General features: G+C 33.3%; 1 protein-coding gene across 1 annotated transcript in view; it reads right to left on the bottom strand.

Annotated features, from left to right (window-relative positions):
• LOC150100879 (paramyosin-like) overlaps positions 1-21681 on the bottom strand; it is a 73703-nt gene that overhangs the window by 38830 nt on the left and 13192 nt on the right. Inside the window, exons 2-3 of the mRNA XM_090402058.1 lie at positions 16430-16486; positions 1667-1753 (exon numbers count right to left, since the gene is read on the bottom strand). Coding sequence (XP_090258184.1) covers positions 1667-1753; positions 16430-16486 — 144 coding nt within the window. The remainder of the gene's footprint in view (positions 1-1666; positions 1754-16429; positions 16487-21681) is intronic.

The raw sequence follows: 21681 nt of genomic DNA on the forward strand, positions 1-21681 counted from the left end.
AGGCCGCTAAAGTCATTTATTACAGCTAAATATCTTAATTCAATATATATTTCTTTTATATAAATATGACAACATTAGAAATAGTTTTCGCTAACTATTATTCCTTTACTTATAAAATGAATCAGGAATGTAATTAAGATAGCTCGAAAAACAAAAATGCTTTCTGATGTGTGTGAAATAGCTGACTTCTATATGGATCAGGATTTTAATACTAGGTGGGGTTGCTCTTATTAGCTGAGTAAGATCCTCTTGTAGAACAATATAAAGGCGTGGAAAGGCTTATGTGTTCGCCGTACATGTTAATTTATTTTTAACGGTATTGATGAGAACACAGACTTATAAGAAAATAATTACTATTTTTTAACTTATTTGCTGATATTTCACTGATATATCCAGTTTTTTGAGCTCTGAAGATGCTGGATATAACATCAGCGAAATATCAGCAAATAAGTTAATAAATATTAATTATTTTCTTATAAAAGTCTGTGTTCTCATTAATACCGTTAAAAATAAATTAACAAGAAGTGCAAAATCAATTTTATGGTAATCTCACTCAGGAAATGATATATTCATCTCGAGAATAACAATATACAGTACACACAGTTGATTATTTACATTCTTATAAATTCTTATACTTATTCTCGCCAGTTATACCGATTAAAAAAAAAAGAAAATTCCATCCAAATCTTTACTTATCAAATTGCTGTAACTAATTTGAAATGAACATAACCAATAAGTAGACTAAAAAGATCTGCTAAAAAACTAATACTTGCCAAAACATCACTTGCGTTTTCAATGAACCTCATAGAATACATAAGCTACTTAAGTACAATTATTAGTGAAGATGAAAAATTAAATATGGAAATTATTATTTAGCTCAACTAGTAAAGCTTATATGGTAAGGAATGAGTTCAATAATTTATGCAGAATAACAGGGAAAGCAATAAAAACTAACAGTATAATATGTAATGTTCAAATGAAGTTTAGAGAAATCTGACAGATGACATTTCAAATATATGCAGATTCGAAAGATGAAAATAAAACATTTAATCAAAGCTTGACATGAGAATTTTGATAGAGTGAACAGATGGTATCAGTGGTTCCATGTCAAAAAAAAAAAATGAAAGCAATCGAGAAAACTTCACATTACAGCATTAATGTGTGAGAGTGCAAGAAAGCCATTCCATCTTAGCATGTAAGGAGGAGGAGGAGGAGCAAGATCGGAATGAACAGGATTCTATGATAGTATCTTAGAAGTATAGCTTCCAGGAAATATTTCGAGCGATTTATAATTATCATGAATGAAGATTTTAATGGTAGTATTAAGAAATTGATTTTATATAGGTTTTAATTTCCTCTTATGATTATTTTAACTGATGCGATGGAATCGGTTAACACAGCGGTATAATGTGTGCTCTGTGAAATGAAATGCGTTGTTTTATATTTCTTAACTGTTTTGTTGTCTTTTTAATGCATTAATACAAAAATTACAACAGCGTCCATAACTGAAATTATGGACATCGATATGAGTTTAATTAAAAAATTCCTTGTGAGTTTTTCAGAGTTCCACATTTCTCTAAGGGAGCAAAATTGTTTTAAAACTGTTTTTTTTTTTTCTGTTTTATGTACTCTTGTAAAAATATTGAAAACACAAACTAATACTTGCCTGGCTTTCGCTGCCAACTTCAGCCTCCTCCAAGCGTTCTGAAAGCTGCATCAAATTCACCGTCAGATCTGACCTTTCACGCTCAATCTGACCAAACAAACAATCGAATGAATTAATGTCTTACATAATGCATAAATACAAAAATCTGAGAATATTATTTCTTTCATTTTATCAACATTAGTATAGCATGTAAATGTACTTTTAATAATTTAAAGTAATTGAACTTGAGAAACTTTTGCAAGTATAATTCCAAAAAACTTTACGATCATACAGAATACGATTTTTGGTAAAGCAGGTCCACATAGGATTATTAATTTTCGATCTTTGGTACATGCATTTTTACAAGTATTAAATGGTAAATTAATTAAAGATATTTCCTAATATACTGCAAAGTATCTGTAGAGAAATATACAGCAAAGAATGCCTTTGAAGTAAGTGGATATTTTTTTGAATGCATATGTGAAAGATGGCACACATTTAAAAAATCTCTAAATATTAAATTAAAATATGTAAGCGAACATAAAATTAAAATATAACTTATCTTGATGTGTGTGGGTTCCTGTTCTAATAAATTTAGTTTGTCTTTTTAATTAAAATATTTACTTTTAATTAATTTATGTTTCATTTGTTAAAATATTTAATTAAATACTAAAATTTTAGTATTAAAAATAACCCTAGCTTTCTGACTTCCAATAATTACTCCCAAGTTTAGTATGTCCTAAAAACATTTATCGCATAGATTTAAAAAACACTTTAAAGGAACAAATCTAATGCAAACAATATCAGCTTTTCAAAGATCAAAGATCAACTGTCGTCACAACTAAGACACCAAATAAGACTCTTTTTGTTTTCCCCCAAAATGCCAAGCAACCGGGATGCAGCATCTCAAATAGTAAATTTAAAGCATTTTGTAGATTTAATCAAGTATGACCTAGAGAAGTTATTTTATGCTGTTTTATTCCCACTATACTCAAATACATAAATACATAAACTCAAAATACATAAACTACTCAAATCTAATCGTCCAATAATGCAAAATGCTATTAGGCTTAAATTAAGGTTGTGATCACTAAAATTGCCATTAAAAGACAAAACAACTTCCAATCTAAAAATTCAATGTTATGTCCAGCACACAATACAGATTTTGTAAAAATAAAACACCGATAATCCTGCCAGATGACGTATGTGATATTGTAACTCGGCTCTGGATAAAAACCTAGTTTCTACTTGAACTATTTTAAAACGTCTGGTATTAAATAAACTAAGCTAGACTGATTGCAAAATTCGCAAGAAGCAATTTCATTACCATGTTTATTCAACATTTTTATCAATTATCGATCCAACCGACAAGTCATACAACATATGTTGTATGACATCTTCACATATGGCTATATAAGAAGATGTCATACAACATATCAATTACCTAAAGAACCATGGATTTTACATAATTTGCATACAGGTGTTTAATAGAATCTCAGATTAGTTCATAAATGTTTCAATCATCAAAAAGGCAAAAACTGAAGCTCTAATAGAAATTCACCAGTGATAGAATGGGGTGTCTGGACACTTTTGGCAATATAATGCTTATCATATCATTCAGATAGGACTCAAACATATTGCTTGAATGTCATTCTTCATAATGCCCCAGAAATCGAAGATATTTAGGATTAGGCTACACGGAGTTGAATTATGGTCGATGCAACTAAGGCGATTTGCTGGGTTGTCTGTTTTGCGAATACCTTTCTTTCTTTTGTGTTTTAAAGAGACACAGTTTGTTCTGAAAAACCGCCACATTTTAGAAAGTATTTCATAATCCCGAAGTGTTACATATTCGTAAGTGTTCATTCCTCCCTGCACGATCAAAGCTTTCGAGTCCATACAAAGAGATCAGATCGTTATATATAAGCCGCCAAGCTTCATAACTGCACGATACATTCGTGTATAAGATGTTCTCCTTCATCAAACTCACACCAGCAGGTCAGTTCGAAAAAAGGTGTAATAACTGATTCGTCGCTTCATATTATGGACTTCCGAAGTTTAATGACATAGTTATGATGTATTTTATATTAAAATGTCAGAAATGCTTCTCTAATACTAAAATAATACGAAAGTGATATACGAAAACTAATTTATTTATATAAAGTACGCACTCAAATACTCGTCTTCAATTTAAATATTCAAATATGTATTTGTAATTAAACGTAATTCGTATTTAATTTTGAAAAAAAAAAGTATGTGTTCCAAAAACATGTTCACTAAAAAATTCATACTTCACGTTATTCTAAATTCATTAAATTTCAGTTTACAGATCTACATACTTCGTCAATTTTTCATGCACTTTTCTGCTCTACCATCTCCGATATTATTATTATGTGACACTACTCGACAACTCTCCCTCTCCACCATTTATCCGCCAACTACCCAGAACGCCACTACCATCATCATCATCTACACACAACGCCATCTACTGCCTACCACCATCACCAGTTTTTCTGTCTGTAAACTCCGTTTGATCTTATGGCCGATTTGTCTATGTGCGAGGTAAAAAACCCGAGTTTCCGAAGGAAAAACCCTGCTACTTCTGTATGGGATCGGCTAACTCACCTTCAGTTTAATAATAATAATCAAAACTCCTTTCATCATGACAAGAATCTAACTTAAGCCTTTTCTAATCCTCGAATGGGGGAAATATACTATCATTCTTCCAACTGTGCTAGAGGGAAGTCCGTAAACAACATGCTGTTGTCCAACTACAGTGATATCTGGTATATTGTGTTCCAGATGTGTGAATTTCGAAGTCCAAATATCTTTTCATTTTAATTTTCAAGAACTTTTTCAATTGTATGTTTCCAATGGAGTTTTTATAAGCTAGGAAACCATATTTCCTACTTCAGTGTACAACTTTTACAATCCGATCATACGTTTGTTTATAGTCTGTATGAGCAATCTTGCTGTAAGAACTAATCGGAATAGTCCATGTTTTTTGTTTATCTACTACACAGTCGGAATTTGCTATCATTACCGATCTTTATTATTATTATTATTATTATTATTATTATTATTATTATTATTATTATTATTATTATTATTATTATTATTATGAATCGTAATAAAGATCATGTATTTTAATAATACTTTTAAACATTTTCATATAAACTAGACGTTGGCTTCGAGAGATAGAGAGAGATTGCTATTTCTATCACTTTAACTACTACTACTAATAATTATTATTATTATTATTTATTACTCTTTTTTATTACATTTCAACAAAAATATAATAACGTTGTTTAACTGTTTTACTGTATGTATGTAAATATTCTCTGGATAATAAATTATTGTCACTAAATTAATTTTATGACTAATTATTAAGTAGTAAATCTGCAGATATGATCATTATTGCATAAAATTAACATTTACAATTCATAAAACTGGTTAATTACATAATAATTATTCGCGATTAATGAAATACCAAACAAGTAACTACTGCTATTGTATACGCAAGAAGTAAATTTGTACAGTATACAAATTTGCATAATTGGATCTACGATATGATCTGCATGATTTTCCATTTCAAGACAGAAAAACATCGTAAGCTAAGCGTAAACATCGTAAGCTTTCTTTCATCTCCAGAATGAAATTAAATTTATTAAGAAATTAAGCGCTTAGTTAACGAGAATTCTGTTCGTCTTTGGACACTAGAGGGAGCAATAAGAAAAAGGTGAGTGCAGACGAAGTAAAGAAAAATGTTTCTTCCGTTGCGTATATTATTAAACCGAAATGCATAATCGTATTTAGTCAGAAAAAATAATTCACGTTTAACGACGGAAGAGAGTGGGATTTCCAGGACAAAAAAAATTAGGTAAATGAGAAACCAGAAATAAATTATTTAAAAAGATAATGTTATGTTTCCAATTTTAGCAACTATCCGGTCATATTATGTACAGCGATATTTTCAGAAATTATTGATTATATTCAGAAATGAATATTTTGAACACTAATATTATTTCATGCAGTTATTGGTAAGCACAGAAATCGTATTATTTTTCTTTTCAGTTATCTAGTATAAAACGAGAGGTATCTATTTTTTGGATTCCTTCTTATTGAAATTTCAGCTGTTGGACCTACTACCCTAAAATGTTTTCTGCTTTCTAATAATCCAAAATAAAATAATATTTTATTGAAATATATATTTCAGCGAATCATTTATTTTTGATCAAATTTTAAATAACTATTTATGTGTTAATGTTAAAGAGTAATTTTTAATCTCATAATTTAGTGTTAATGAGCACTTCCACTGTATTTCAAAATGTTGTGGACTATGATACAGTTCACATAATAAGAAAGCCCTCCAATTTGTCCATTTTAATTCCACTAGATACAAAGAATTTAATAGTTTCTGTACAATTAGAAAACATGAAAACCATAACAGGCAACAAATAAGGAAATAACTGCAAAAAAATCATAAAAAGGTGCGTTTCGTAACAGAATTCTCCCGTAGATTCATTATCATAACGATTGTACCGTGATCTTTTGGTTATGTACTAAAATACTAAGTACATAAATATAAATATAATCAACTATAAAGTATAAATGCACATAATAAAGTGCAAATCTCGGTCGATATCATTTTTTTTTGTCTAATTTTACTAAAATGGTATGACTGAAGCCAGAAGTGAGATGACTAGAGAAATTTTAGTCGAGATCTGAAATATCAAATTTAATTTATTCCATCGAAAAGGAAGGGAATTATTGCTTTCTGTAAATCCGAAACGTCCCTTATTTCATACGTAAGCAATGGTCATAGTTGGCCCAAGAATGTTTTTTACAAATTCCACCTTATATTAGAATTTCAATAAAATCTATCCTGTAATAGTTCAGAAATAATGTGCATAAGGATGAACGGAGAAATTGAATCTAATAGGCACTTATGAATTTTGGGAACCTATCTAAAAAGTGTGCAACAATAATATTTTGTGAATGTTATCAAGCTTCCAGAACATTTAGAGCATGTGATTCTGCTTAAATTAACAGCGTCGATGTAGTAGTAGTAATAGTTGAAAAATTTAACACAGCGCAGATTCTAATTTCAGCTTAGGAATCCAATGCGTTCGGAATTTTTTGTTTTTCAATATTTTCTCTAGTTTTCGGAGCATTCAATTTAAACAATTACTTTGGATAAATAGGAACGATTTTTAGAATAGTTTGCTTTTTGACTTTACATGAGCAATCACTATTTTCCTTTTTCTCTTGTTAACCTGTTTAAAATTAGAAACAAGTGAATTCTATGGTTGTCAAAATTCTCTTCTCCTTCTTCTTCTCTCTCTCTCTCTCTCTCTCTCCCCCCCCCCAAACATGATTTTTATTATTTTTAAATTCATTTCGATATTTGATGTGAAGGACTCATCCCCCCCCCCTCCTAGGAATGTGGGTTTAAGAAATATGAAACCAGTTGTGCGTTGGTTGCCATCGTTTGGTGTCACACAGATGAAAGACTGTTTGGTCATAGTTGGCTTAGCCTTTTATGTCTATTTCTGGCAGGCGATGATGATTCTAATTTTAACCCGCTTCGTCACATTTCATCCGTTGTGCTTATACATGTAAACGTAGGGTGGCGAGGGTAGCACATCAAGGACAGTTACGTTAATTCATTTTCACCTTCTGCCTGACGTAGTTTAGGATTCTAATACGAGAGGGCACCACCAAACTCTCAAGTTAAACTGGAAATGCAATTTACTGTGTTCTCTCTCTCTCTCTCTCTCTCGTAAATAATGGCTTGTTCAGAACTTAAACATGTTAAATTAATTTGTTTTTGCAGTGCCGTGTTCCCTGATATGCAGGATAGCTGTGGAGTTAATTTCTTTGTGTTTCATCATGATCGATTAAATTATTAACCATAATATATAGGTTTTAAAATAACTTAGCTTGCTTATTTTACTTTTACATATTCTACAACTTTTATATAAGCACGTTATTTCAAATGTGACGCCGAGCTACAGTAACATTTCATATAATAATTTTAGCCAGTTCTGATTTCCACTTTTACTTTGTGGAAATCCGAAATTTGTTTATGTTTTTTTTTTTTTTCCCATACTTATTTCTCTACTCTTTTCTGACATATATGTATAGCTAACAACTCTTCTGTTTGAGGGACGATTGTCAGTCTTAGACCATTTGTACTTATCATCTTCTAATTAAAATAATTTGTTTCGTATGTATATTAAAGGTCTACTGTGAGTTTTTTTTATTATTATTATTGATATTTTATACGTGATAATACAAATTTAAATACTGATTATGCGACTGGGTGCACTCACTCGTCATTTGAGCTATTTTTCAGGGAAAAAACCACGAGCATGCAAAAAAAAATTCTACATTTTCGTCTGATACGACCTTTTTATCTTGAATAAACTTACACTGAAAATGAGAAATAGAGAAACGAGAAAACAGTAAATAAAACTGAACTAGGAATAAACGGGAAAAAAGAGCTGTTTTCCTTGAAATATTATATTATTTTTTAAACATTCTTTACACATTTTAAACAGGGTATTCCAGTACAATGCCAACAAAAATCTTGTCAGTATTCGATATGAACATAAATGAATTGCAGTTTTAAAGAAATATACACAAAAGAAGTTTTACAAAGAATAGGAGCCACATTTGCATAACAGGTTTAGAATATTTTATATGAGATCCGAAGACCTATAAAAACATTCAACTTTTAATCTACACGTAAAACGTATTTTTTTTAATTATAAATCTTTGCAACCTTGCTATCCAAGATGTGCGGTTTATGACTTTGAATTTTTCCTGGGCTCTTCACGCTCCTGAATAGATTTTTAACAGTTATAGTTAGAACCAATAAATGGTCGTTTATCAGTATATCCTAGGGAGTTTGTTTTTCAAAAGCATTTCTTCACCACTGTTATCATATCTCTGAATAGTTGGTTTATCATTTTATAGAACACTCAGATGAGGAAGTTTAAGGGAGGAATCATTTGATGACGAGAACTTAATAAGAAAAAAATAAGAATTATCCTTATGATTTTAGCTTTTTTTCTTAGAGACAGTTAAAGTTCAAAGTTTCTTCACTCAGATGAGGAAGTTTAAGGGAGGAATCATTTGATGATGAGAATTTAATAAGAAAAAAATAAGAATTATCCTTATGATTTTAGCTTTCTTTTCTTAGAGACAGTTAAAGTTCAAAGTTCAACTAAAAGCATCCTACTTGTTCATTCTCTCTTTTTTTCCCCTTCTACTTGGCTCAATATCGAATAAGGTATACTTCTAGTGATGATGTTATTAAAAATAGAAACTGAAAAGTATCTTTATTAGTGTCTTTGTTATCATACAAAGGCATCGGGCAATACTTATTTGGGAGATTGCACTCTCAGAAATCGAATTAATTTTTATTGTTCATTAGATATATTTTTATGTTACTCCCAAGTACAAAAGATTAGATACCTATAGTTGTTTCAAACTGTGCTTTCATTAGAACCAGAACACTCGCTCTGGAAAGATATTTTTTGTAAGTGTAATTCTGATCTGTATATGAGCAATAATTAATGGAAACTAGTCTAAAAAGTAACAGATTTTCAGTAAAAATTATCAATAGCACAGATACAGATCAATATCCATCATCATTTCATAATAGGAAAAAGTAGGGGAAAAAATTTCCTCTCCGTAGCGCTTGAAGAATGGCGGAACGCTGCGCCTTTCAGTGTGAAAAGACTTGAGTTCGATTCTCGTTCTTAGGGAAAAAAAATTATATAGGCTTTTACAGTTGAAGGTAGGTTATCCGATCTGATACTATGGTAGTGGTATTTTTTTATCCTACAAATTTGAGTCTTTTATTTCGCATACAGGAAAATCAGCCTTAGGCACACACACACACACACACACACACACACACACACACACACACACACACACACACACACACACACACACACACACACACACACACACACACACACACACACACACACACACACACACACACACACACACACACACGTAAATTACAGATAAAAATACTATTAGAAGGCGTTGTGTGTAGGTAGTGTCGTTGGGTGAAGATGAAATTTAAGTGTAGGCAGTGGGTTGTGTGGAGTCAAGTAATCTTCTGCGATTAGTCTTTGGAGGTGTCACGTAATGATAATAATAATGCATCTTTTAATTACTGTAGCACCATGACAACTCTCTTGACGCCGTATTTTCATAAGTTCACGAAGGCATTTCAAAATGTGATAATTTTATTATCAGGTATTTTTATTATGTGATCATTTTATTGCAAGTTGGCACCATTTAGGCTCTTTACTTCACTTGTGAACACTAGCACTAGTTCACTATTTTTATAAGCAGATGTGTTTTGGAACTTGGGAATGCATGCATATTTTTTCCTCTTGCATTAATACTGAGTGGAAGTCGCATAATAATGTTATGTGAATAATGTCAACAGCAATTATGACACTACTTAGCGAAGTAGTATCATAATTGCTGATTATTATTGCCAACCTGTTTGGCCGAGCAGTTAGATACCCGTTCTCCAACAGACTGTGATTTCACCGTGGGCATTGATGTTTGTGTATGTCTTTAGGTCAGAGATGGATTGTGAGAACGAGATTACCTAAAAAAATTCCATGTTTGGTCTCTAGAATACGGATTATTACTATTATTACTATTATTACGGGCAACTCCAGGGAGTCATTAGACTCATCGAGGGAGGCCCCAAATCATATTCATCACAACTATCTGACATTCATACAGTATCTATCATACCTCGCCTTAAACTCATTCACTGTCACAGCATCCACTACAGACTCAGGGAGCGCATTCCACTCATTCACTACTCTAAAAGTAAAGAACCCAGCTCTAACACCTTTACTAACCACACTTTTGCCCAGTTTCCATGGATGTCCCCTAGTCCTCCCACAACCAGCCCTGTTCTCAAAAATACCTTCTGAATTAATTTTATAGAAACCCTTCAGTAATTTGAAAGTCTCAATCATATCTCCCCTCCTCCGCCTATCAACCAATTTTTGCAACCCACAAATCCTCAACCTATTCTCATACGGTTCATTCCACAGACCTGCTATCATCTTGGTCACTCGCCTCTGGATCCTCTCCACCTCCTCCCCATCAAGAAGAAACCTAGGTGACCAAATCTGAGCACAGTAGTCTAGATGGGGTCTTATCAAGGCTCGATAGAGAGGAACAATGACCTGCTTGTCTCTGCTTGTCAACGTATTCTTCAGCAACCAAGTGATTTGATGAGCTGTTTTGGTCACTTTTGCAATGTGTCCCCTAAATTTCAATTCCTTATCCACCAACACTCCTAAATCTCGTGCCTCATCAATTTCCTGGAGCAGGGTTCCACCAATGCAGTAAACTGCCGCCAATCTTTTCACCCCAAAATGCATAACCTTACATTTTGCCACATTAAACTGACATCCATTCTCCTTAGCCCAGACCTCCAATCTATCCAAATCATCCTGCAAAATTTTGACGTCATCTGCATTCACTATTGCCCTACCCAACTTCGCATCATCCGCAAACAAATGAACTGTTCCTCTCAGATCATTTCCTATATCATTTATGAACAAATTAAACAGCAGTGGTCCAAGAACAGATCCTTGTGGCACACCACTAGTCACAGGCCGTCTTGTGGACTCTACTCCCGAGTAAACCACTCTCTGATATCTCTCCGTCAACCACCCTCCTATCCATCTCACCAACCCTATGTCCATTCCCATATGTTGCAATTTACTGATTAGAATTCCATGTGGAATCCTGTCAAAGGCCTTGGCAAGGTCCAGTAGAATCACCGTAAACCCATTACCCTTATCCAGTTCAGCCGTCACTGTGTTATAATACGTGAGCAAGTTACTGAGGCATGACCTACCCTTCACAAAACCATGCTGTCCCCGATACAGTATCCCATTTTCTTCTATCCAATCTTGTATTTTCCTCTTGACTATTTTCTCTAAGACCTTGACAATGATTCCTGATATGCTAATCGGTCGGTAATTTACAACAGTAGTCTTGGAACCACCTTTATGCAGTGGAACTATTTTCCCCTCTTTCCACCCGCTCGGGACTAACCCAGACCCGAGACTCAAATTAAACAAAATGGTCAGGGGTACTGACAATTCTTTAGCTGCTTCTCGTACAACACGAGCTGGTATACCATCCAATCCCACAGATGTATTGACATTGAGGTTATGCAATAGACTACTCACCTCCACTTCATTAACCACAATTCCCGTATAATCTACTGGTTTATTCGTTTCTGCAATGTCACCACCTGGATGATATACTTTTGCAAAGTGCTCACTCAGTAACTCAACTATCTCAACTGATTCAGTTACCTCCCTACCATCGGCATTCTTTAAAATCAATCTGCCATGTACATTTTTTCTTTTACTTGCTACATATCTAAAAAACTGTTTAGGATTCTCTTTAGCCTGCATGGCCAATGTTCTTTCGTAATCCTTTTTTGCTTTTCTTACCACACTCGTCACCCTTCTGGCCTGCGCTTTATACCGTTCATGTGCCTGCCGGTCACCCTTCTCCTTAAATTCCCTCCATAGTTGTTTCTTTTTTTGCAACTCAAGCTTAATGGTGTTATTCATCCATTTAACCCCTACTTGATTTATTATTCGGACTCTAGGTATACAGTCAGCCATTGCTTCATGCAAGCACTTCTTAACTACCTCCCATGCACTATCAACTTCTAGTCCTTGCAGTTGTACATGCCATGGCACTGAACCAATCAAACTCCTAAGCTTGTCATACTTTCCCGCCCGATAATTCCACATGTACCCTGTCTTAATTGAAAATTCTACACCTTTAGCCACCTCCCAAGTTAAGACCCTATGATCACTCTCACCGATCGGTGGCAATGTGGTCATATTTGTTACAGCCAAATCCTCAGATGTAATTACTAGGTCAAGCACTCTCTGACCCCTAGTATTTTCCATTACATGCTGTCGCAGATAGTTATCCCTTAATAACCGCATAAAATCCAGTTCCTTCCTCCCGTGTGTCCTCTCCTCACTCCAATCAATGCGACCATAGTTGAAATCTCCCATAATAATCACCCTCCTTCCACCCATTTCTTCTATTTGCTTGTGCATACTGTCACCACCATCTTTTCCATCACCTGGTCTATAGCAGCACCCAATTGTATATTTAGATTATGGAAAACTAAACAAAAATATTAAAGATAAATAAATAAACTGACTAAAACTTGAAAAAAATCAGGACGCCTACAGTACTAATTCACTATTTCAAGTGGCACTAGGGCCAATACTCTTTAATTTGTACATCCCTGACATAGGGAAAGATTTAAGAGAGGATATTTAGTTGTTTGCTGATGATATAAAACTGTGGAAAGCAATAGTTGTAAAGATGGTGTAGATATCCTACAGGATGGTTTAAATAAATTGGCATTGTGGGAAAAGGATAATGATTATTAATTTAATGTTGCAAAATATAAGATGCACTTCGGGTTGAAAATGTTGCATATGGCATATCATACTGATGGTATTGGATTGCAGGTAATTGATGAGAATAAGGACTTAGGGATTATGGTGGACAAAAAGTTCAAGTTCAGGGGGCATATTGCAAAAGTTGGTAAAATAGCTCAGAGAATTACTTGGATGTTTAAAAACACACTAACAAGTAAAGATAAGGAAGTTTGTTATCCCTCCTTATAAGGCTATGATTGGGTCACATCTTGACTACTGCGCACAAATTTGGTCATCTGGATTTCTTCGGGGCCAAGAGGTAGTCGAGAGAATTCAGAGATGAGTGACCAAGATGGTAATAGATCTGTGGAATACTCCCTATGAGGATAGAATGAAGGTTTGTGGGTTACAAAGTTTAGTTGATAGGCGGAAAAGGGATGGGACATGATAGAAACTTTTAAGATATTAAAAAGGTTTTATAAAATTAATGCAAGTGAAAATTTTTAAATATATGACAAATAGTCAGAGAAATGGGGACCATCCGTGAAAATTCTGTAAGAGTGTGGTTAGTAAGGGTGTGCGGACCAGATTTCTTTGCGTGAAGAGTGGTGAGTAGAATGGATTACCAGAATTAGTTGTGAGTTCCCTGACGGTGAGTGGATTCAAAGAGAGGTATCATAGGATTTGTGTGTATGATGGTTGATTTAGGTCTCCCGCGATGAGTCTCCATGGAGATGCTGTAAAATAATAATAATAATAATAATAATAATAATAATAATAATAATAATAATAATAATAATAATAATAATAATAATAATAACCTAAATTAGTGCCTGGGAGTTCTATAAAAATAGAAACTCAAATTGCTTGCAAACCATGTTACGGTTTGGGTTATTTTATTCATAATTAAATATTTATGAAAAAAATTAAATATTTATAAAGAAACAATTAAGGCCAGAAGGGAGTATGTTATGTCTGTGCGTTCTCCCAGTGTGTCTGTTTCATGAAATGTAAAATCCGAGTTTTAAAGTTTTAATTCTCCAAAGCAGAAAAAAATAAAATATTTTTAACGAAATATTTAGTCTTGCAACAAGGCTACTCGCGATAAGATAATGTGCCTAACGGACCTTGTACACTAAAGTTGCTTTTCGTATTTGGAATTTAGAAGCTCTGAAAGGATTAGTCTAATGGCTTTCAAATATATACACTTTAATTTTAATAAGGCTATTAACTTTTCTCCTACAACAAGAAATATCGAACAAAAGGGAAAAATCAAAACATCAATTTTATAAAATATTCTATAATTCATCATGTTCTCTACAAGAAAAGACATGTTCAGTAAAAATATTCCTTATAGGCTTGGATATTGTCAGTGTTGATGAAAGTTAAACATTTTCTAATTTACGCTTTAATGAAACATAATTTGTATTCCTCTTTCTGTCTCTAATGTTATTAGGTACAGAAGGATGCTGTGCATTCCACTTTGTGAACTTCTGGAAAATATGCATACCTTTGCCGTACTATTCGTTCAGAATTATATGCGAAAAGTACCAAAAGACACTGACAAAGTTGTGTATATAAATATTGTATTTTTTAAGCAAAGATATAAGTGCGACTTGGCTCCTTTTTAAGGTGTAAATGGGAGCAGCGAATTTCGCTAGCTAACCACATAACCATAACTGTCGATAATCACATAAGTTCAATGCAATTACCCAAAACAATTGTATGATTATGGGGTTTCACTGAACATTGCAGATTACTCTACCTGTATTTTTCTGACTAGAATGGTTTCACAAGTTACCTTTAGATACCATTTCATATTGCAATCGCAATCCAGCTCTTTAGAAAGTCATCTCGATGCAGAATCAGTGTACCTTCTATACTGATATTCTCATCAACAGTTCCCAGTAAATGTATTCAGACTGGACAACATTATCAGTAGAAATTTTCTAGCATTTGATTGTGAAGATGCAAGAAGAAGAAATAGTTTCGGGTATGATGTCTATTTTTCAATAAGAAAATCTATACGTGCAGGGTCTCTCTCTCTGAATCCGTTCCAACAATCAGACTTGTAATTCTTCAGACATTCTCAAAATAGGAATAGGTGGAATGAGGTTACTGGTGCATTGCGAGCGATGATTTTGTCTTTTAATTATATTTCAAATTATCGTGGAATTCACGGATATTGTCTAGTTGAGAAACAATAACAGCGCTTTTCTTTTTTTCTTAAAGTTGTGCCCATACGTAAGAGGTTGGTTGGTTGGTCAACCTCTAGTACATTACTACCGTGTATGAGTAGTGGGTTGGGAAAGGAAATTCTTCTTTTCTTTCTAATTGCCACTTTTGACTTTTATTAATTGCCTACTTTTATGTTCGATAATTATGTTCAATAAGTAACTCCCAATGATCATTCTTTCAACAGTGTACATGCAATCACAATTGCAATGTTCTGTTTCTTTTCATGCTCTCTGCCTCATTTTTTCTAATGCGATAATAGTATACAGAATAATACGAGTATTTAGTGTTTTTCAGTATGCGTGTTTATATCTAGTTCAAAATGCAGTAATAATATGGAAGTACATACACACACATCACCTATGCAAATAGACAGTAGTGAGATCGCCTAGTTATTTGTATAACTTTGGAAAGAAGAAGAAGACATACCTATTCATTCTTTACCAGAAAGTGTAATAAATCAGTGCTTATGCTCTTCCCATGAAGTACTGAGATTCGAACAAACCAAATATGAAGAATCGTAAATTCAGAATAGCATAAATATGAAGTGATCATTGCACGCAGGAAAAGCATCTCATCAAAACCAGGGCATGGTTTTTTTTGTCATATTTGTCTCGCGAAAGATTCTATAGGATGTTTCAATATTTTAGGCTTTCAGAAACCGGTGATGATTACATTCTGGAACATTTTTATTTCATGATCTTCACTGGCGCCTTTGAAAAGTTAGATTAGAGAATTTCTATCACTCTCTGCTGCTGTTAAGGAAATTTTAAAGGAAGGCATGATTTCTATTTCACTCTTATGTTTAGGTGACGAATTCTATCTTGTTCTCATTTCACATTTTTTTTTAATTTTCATTGTACCTTGCTACTTCTGATTTATCTTTTCTTTTAATTATCTCTTATTTCAAAGTTATATTTGAACATGATACAACGACATTTTGTTTTCTGAACCAAATCATCATTTGGTTCAGAAATAGCATAATACTAAAATTATTGGTTTAATCTTATTTTTTCTAATATTGAAATAAATTATCAGAAAATAAAGAAACGAAACTCACTCTTTGTCTGAGCTCTCGTTCTGATTCTAGATCGTCCTGAAGGAGTCGGATCTTATCCTGCAAAATGTTTTAAAGATATAAATATATACAATGAATGAATATATAGGTATCATAATTTTACAGAAAATAAATAATTTAATATTTAATCCTGATAAATGACCTTGTTTTTATTGCAAAATACCTATTGTTAGTATAAGATGCAGGCTTATATTTGGTTACATAATTTGATCAAGAAGCTGTAATTTTAAAATAATGCGGAATATTATCTAATATTTCTTTTTAAGACTGAAATTGTTGCCTAGATATATTTATTAATATCAAATTCATGATAGTATCATTATTTTATTAACTTGTTAAATAAAAAACTTAGTTAAAAATAAAAAAAATACTTTGTCAGATATTCATAGAAATTTGTACGAGTATATCTGGAAATCAGAAAAAAGTGTGTGTGTGTGTGTGTGTGTGTGTGTGTGTGTGTGTGTGTGTGTGTGTGTGTGTGTGTGTGTGTGTGTGTGTGTGTGTGTGTGTGTGTGTGTGTGTGTGTGTGTGTGTGTGTGTGTGTGTGTGTGTGTGTGTGTGTGTGTGTGTGTGTTTCTTCATGAAAATCAAGATAGAGAAGCGCGTAGAATCATTAAAAAGTTGTAGTATTTTATCAACTAAGCATTGCGGGATGTCCATCAATCGTATGGACTTCCTGGATGGGTAATTCTAAATAAAATTAACGTAGAATTATAGAGCTGTACAATGGATACCCGGTGACTTTTTCCATTACTTCAAGATCTTATCTCTGAGGCGATTTGCAGTCAGAAATATCTGAACATGTTGCCGTTATTCACTTTCATGGAGCTGTGGGTTTGAAATACAGATCGACTTCAACAAATTCAATAATCTGTATGTTTGGTAAACATATTATATTGAGCTCAGCTTAATAAATTTTCTAAATGAGCTTCATCAGTTTGAATATTTTTCCCCATCTAGATTCTGATTCCATTATGGAACAAGTAAATCTTTCGAAGAACTGCATTAGTAACATGTCTTCAATTATCGAAAATTAGCCGAATTAACTATTTTCTTGTGTTTGCCTTGCATTCATAAACCTTCTTATCGATAAAACCTTCCCCCACACCAACATATCAAGACAGTCATGGCATCTTAATACCAAGACCACCATGACCTGCTCATCAAAAAAATGCTTCTTCATATATTGCGCGATGTTCCTATTCAAATGTGAAGATGTTATCTCAAGCTGTTTACAAATCTTTATTTTTTTATTTATTGAAAGAGGGACATTATCTAAGAGGATTGGAAAATGATTCTGCAAATCTATAGCATAAATGCCATAATTCAGACATGGCAGAGAAGTCCAATCAGCTCGTCACAACGATACCATTCTGTATGTTTATATGAAAACTATTTTCACTTACGCTCTTCTGTTTCATGTATTAATTATTATTATCAGACCATAAATGACTTTCAAGTAAATGATTTACTTGCGATGTTAACTCGAATGCAATTAACTGGCTCGACGGCGAGCACAATTTATCCGTGTGTCTCAGATTGATTTTTAACTATGAATTTCAAGAGTCTACTCGTGTTTACAATTTCAAGATGTTGAATCACTGAATATGGTATTCGTATAATCATTTATTGTATATTACTTTAACTGTTATGAGTAAAACAGATTGAGGGGAGAGAGAGGGGGGGAGGGATTCTCCGGATACACTTGCACCTGCTTACCATTTGAATAATCTTTCTATCGAACGAGGCATTCATCACTTGACGACATTCGGAAATAAACCATTTTTTCACAAATGTCGATGAGCATTATGGAACATTTTGATTGAGGATTCTTCATTGTGGAAATGGTCGCTAATATTTCTGAACCACAGTGATCACGTGGCCATTATAAATTCTTCATTTTGTAAAAACATTGTACCTATTCTTTATTAGGAAATGTCAGCGGTATACTCACAGTTACTTTTATTAAAGAAGTTCATGATATTTCTAATTGGTAATGGCCTCAGGAACATGATATTGAAATATTCACATAAAGTCACGACTCGTTTCGTCATGCTTGGGTAATTAACGTGCGTCTATAAATTCTTTAGCATCACAATAAAAAGTTCACGTGAGCTATCATTTCTACAGTAAGTATGATTTACCTCATTATCGAAATATCAGAACACCAGATTACGATTGATCACTGCATTCTGATAAATTTCATCATTGTATTTAATTTTTATTAGGGTTTGATAGTATATTGGTAAAATGAATGGGAATAATCAGCTTTTAAAAGGAAATCATGTTTTAGAAATAACTAGAAATCGTCATTTTTATTTATTATATTTTTATGTGACTCACTGGGCAAATTGAAATCTGTATATTCATGTAAAGCTTTGTCACTACTTGTATCTGCTAACACTTTTATATTCTGTGTATATTCCCTGTAGCAATTAGATATCCGTGATAAAACATTTTTTTTAAAAAGAACATGTGATTAATTTAATAATTAATAACCGTTGCATTATAAAACAACATTTAATAAGCTTTATATTATTGAACAATGAGTAAGTTTTTCATTAATCGTAATGCATATCAAAATACATTAATATAGGCTTTCTAAGCCTACACAACTAAGAAAAAAATTTTATAATGAGACAAAAAAGTAATAGTTCCTTCCGAGTGAATTAAATTTATGGTCTATTTTCTCTCATTTTGTATCAGTTGTTAAACATATTTAGTTAATACTTTGCGCTATACAGAAAGAAAACTCACTAGCATCAAAAGGGATTAAGGAAGAGAAAACAAGGAGAGAGAGAGAGAGAGAGAATTTTTGGTGTCATTCTCCGATGTCATCCTCCATCCTTAGGTCCCACTTTGGTAAAGCATCTGCGGAGGCGGAGAAGCCAGGTAAGAAACGTCTGAGGAGGGTGTAGAAAGCTATTTACAGAAGTTAAGAAAATTGGCTCGCTCTCTCTTTAGAAAGAGAGAGAAAGAGAAAGAGAGAACCAGGATGTTTGCTATGAAAGTCGCGCAGTTATATGTGGACTCAGAAAACTAGGACAGCACTCCTCTCACAACATTCTTTGTAACTCTCGTGTCAAAAAATCTTTTCTTTTATTACGGTTCCTCAGAAAGTTTTGCGTAAAAATAAACTACGTACTTTACTTCGCCAAACAGTCTAGAAATAATTTGTAGGGCAAACAAATAGCCTCTAGACACATTCCTCGAGATAAAAGTAGGTTGATTGTTATCGTTCAGTTTATTAAAAATGTTTTATAAATTGTTCACTCTCATAGGACGAGTAACCAAAGAATCTCTCCCTTTGAAGTAATAAACGAAAATCCTCCACATGTGTCATGAAAAAAATCACTGTGATCAGAAATGTATAGATTTAAACAGGCCATGTCCTCCCAAAGCAACATTTTCGAAATACGAAAATTTTGGGGATATACGAAAAAGTTTCATAAAATGAAACTTTTTCGTATATCCCCAAATGTGAAAAGCAAGAGAATTCGATTAAAAAAAAAAGTCGCAATCGATCAGTATTTTTTTACATCACTGATAGTAGTCGATTTAAGTTTGATAAAAGCATCTAAAAACATATTACAAGTGCTGTCTCGTGAGGTTTTCAAAAACATGTCATGTTTATTGGGAGCAGTTATTTATAGAAATTTCCTCATGAAACGATGATGATATTGGAATGGAATGTTTTACGAGGCTATTTTTGAATAATGTTTCTTAAACGGAATTTACTCTAACTTCAAGGGGCATTATTTATATCTGAAAACACAACAAACGTTTCATAGAATTATCTATGAGACTAAATACATGGGCACTAATTACCCATCCCAACTAGCTGGCACTTTGTTTCGTTGATATCTTTAATGACTACTCAAATATTTCCCAACGTCTTTTGAAAGATTCTTTTATTCACACTGAGCATTGCATTGTCTTCTACTGTTCTTTGTGCTGTTCTTCGGTTCGATTGTACATTTCGATTCATTACAAAGGTGGTTTAGGCTCAGGCTTGATATACTCTTATTACACTTAAATGGGATTTTCAAACTACAGTATATTTCGCGCGGGTAACTTCTCTGCTGTACTCTTATCTAGAGACATTCCTGAATTAGTAGCCTACGATTATTTATGAGTTTTCAACTGCGGTTCCGTTATTCTCTAATGCGCATAATTTTCCTTCAGTATATTGCAATGCATTATTATAATAGTATCATGTACATGACACCTTATCTAGAATTAAATAAGGTGTCAGCGTTTCATATGTTTTAAGTCTGCGTTGCTGTTCTTTTGTGTTGTATGACAATCACAAAAAAAAGGTGAAAAACGTATAGCAGAACATTTTATAATAGTACAAAACTTAACAGCGTATTTATATTTGCTTTTATGATTCATGTGCTTGTCGTTGCCTTTTTAATTAGTCAACAAAAAAAGCCGTTTAATATTTGGAGATTCAGTCGCGATCATATTAAGAGTACCTCTTAACATTAAGTTGAGTGGCCCGTCGCTGCCAAGAGTTTTGTATAAATTAAGTTCCCATGATAGATAACTTAATGCTGTCTTCATAGTATATATGTTTTTCAATGCATGTATTCTCTGACCAGTTTTTCTTTCTTTCTGTCTTTCTTGCGGGATGAGAAGTGTTAGTTTCTTGAGGGTAAACCTTTTTAAATAAAATATTTGAAAATATCTTATAAATATTCTTTGTATTCTACACGAGATTCAAACCCACGTCTTTCTCCGATCTTGGGTTAGAAAAACTAAAAATCATCGTCGCTACCAATTGAGCTACGGAGTTTGCTCCTGTATAATGGCCAGCAAAGGTTGGTCGATTGGTAAAGCCTCTGCTACTAATGATGACTCACTCAAAAAGTTAAGCAAGTTTGAGCGCGGTTAGTAGTTGGAAGGGGTTTAATCGTTCTATGCTCTTGCCACACTCTCCATGTGCCATAATAATAATAAAAATAATAATAATTTCCAACACAAGGCCTCCTTAGCTCAGCCGGCCAAAGTGTCGACGAAACACTTTGGCCGGAACGACCTGAGTTTAAATCCCTTATATGACACTGTCTAATTCACCTTCAGCTGAAAAGCCCTGACGAATAATCTTTATCAGGGCTTTTCAGCTGAAGGTGAATTAGACAGTGTCATATAGAAGTGGCAGGGTTTTTTCTTCGAGAAACTCCAGTTTTCCATCCTGCTGCCAGGCTGATTGGCCAGGAAAGAACACAAGT

Source organism: Typopeltis vanoorti, chromosome 12 (assembly GCF_054136105.1).
Source record: "Typopeltis vanoorti isolate ZY-2024b chromosome 12, IOZ_Tvanoo_1.0, whole genome shotgun sequence".
Taxonomy (NCBI): Eukaryota; Metazoa; Arthropoda; class Arachnida; order Uropygi; family Thelyphonidae; genus Typopeltis; species Typopeltis vanoorti.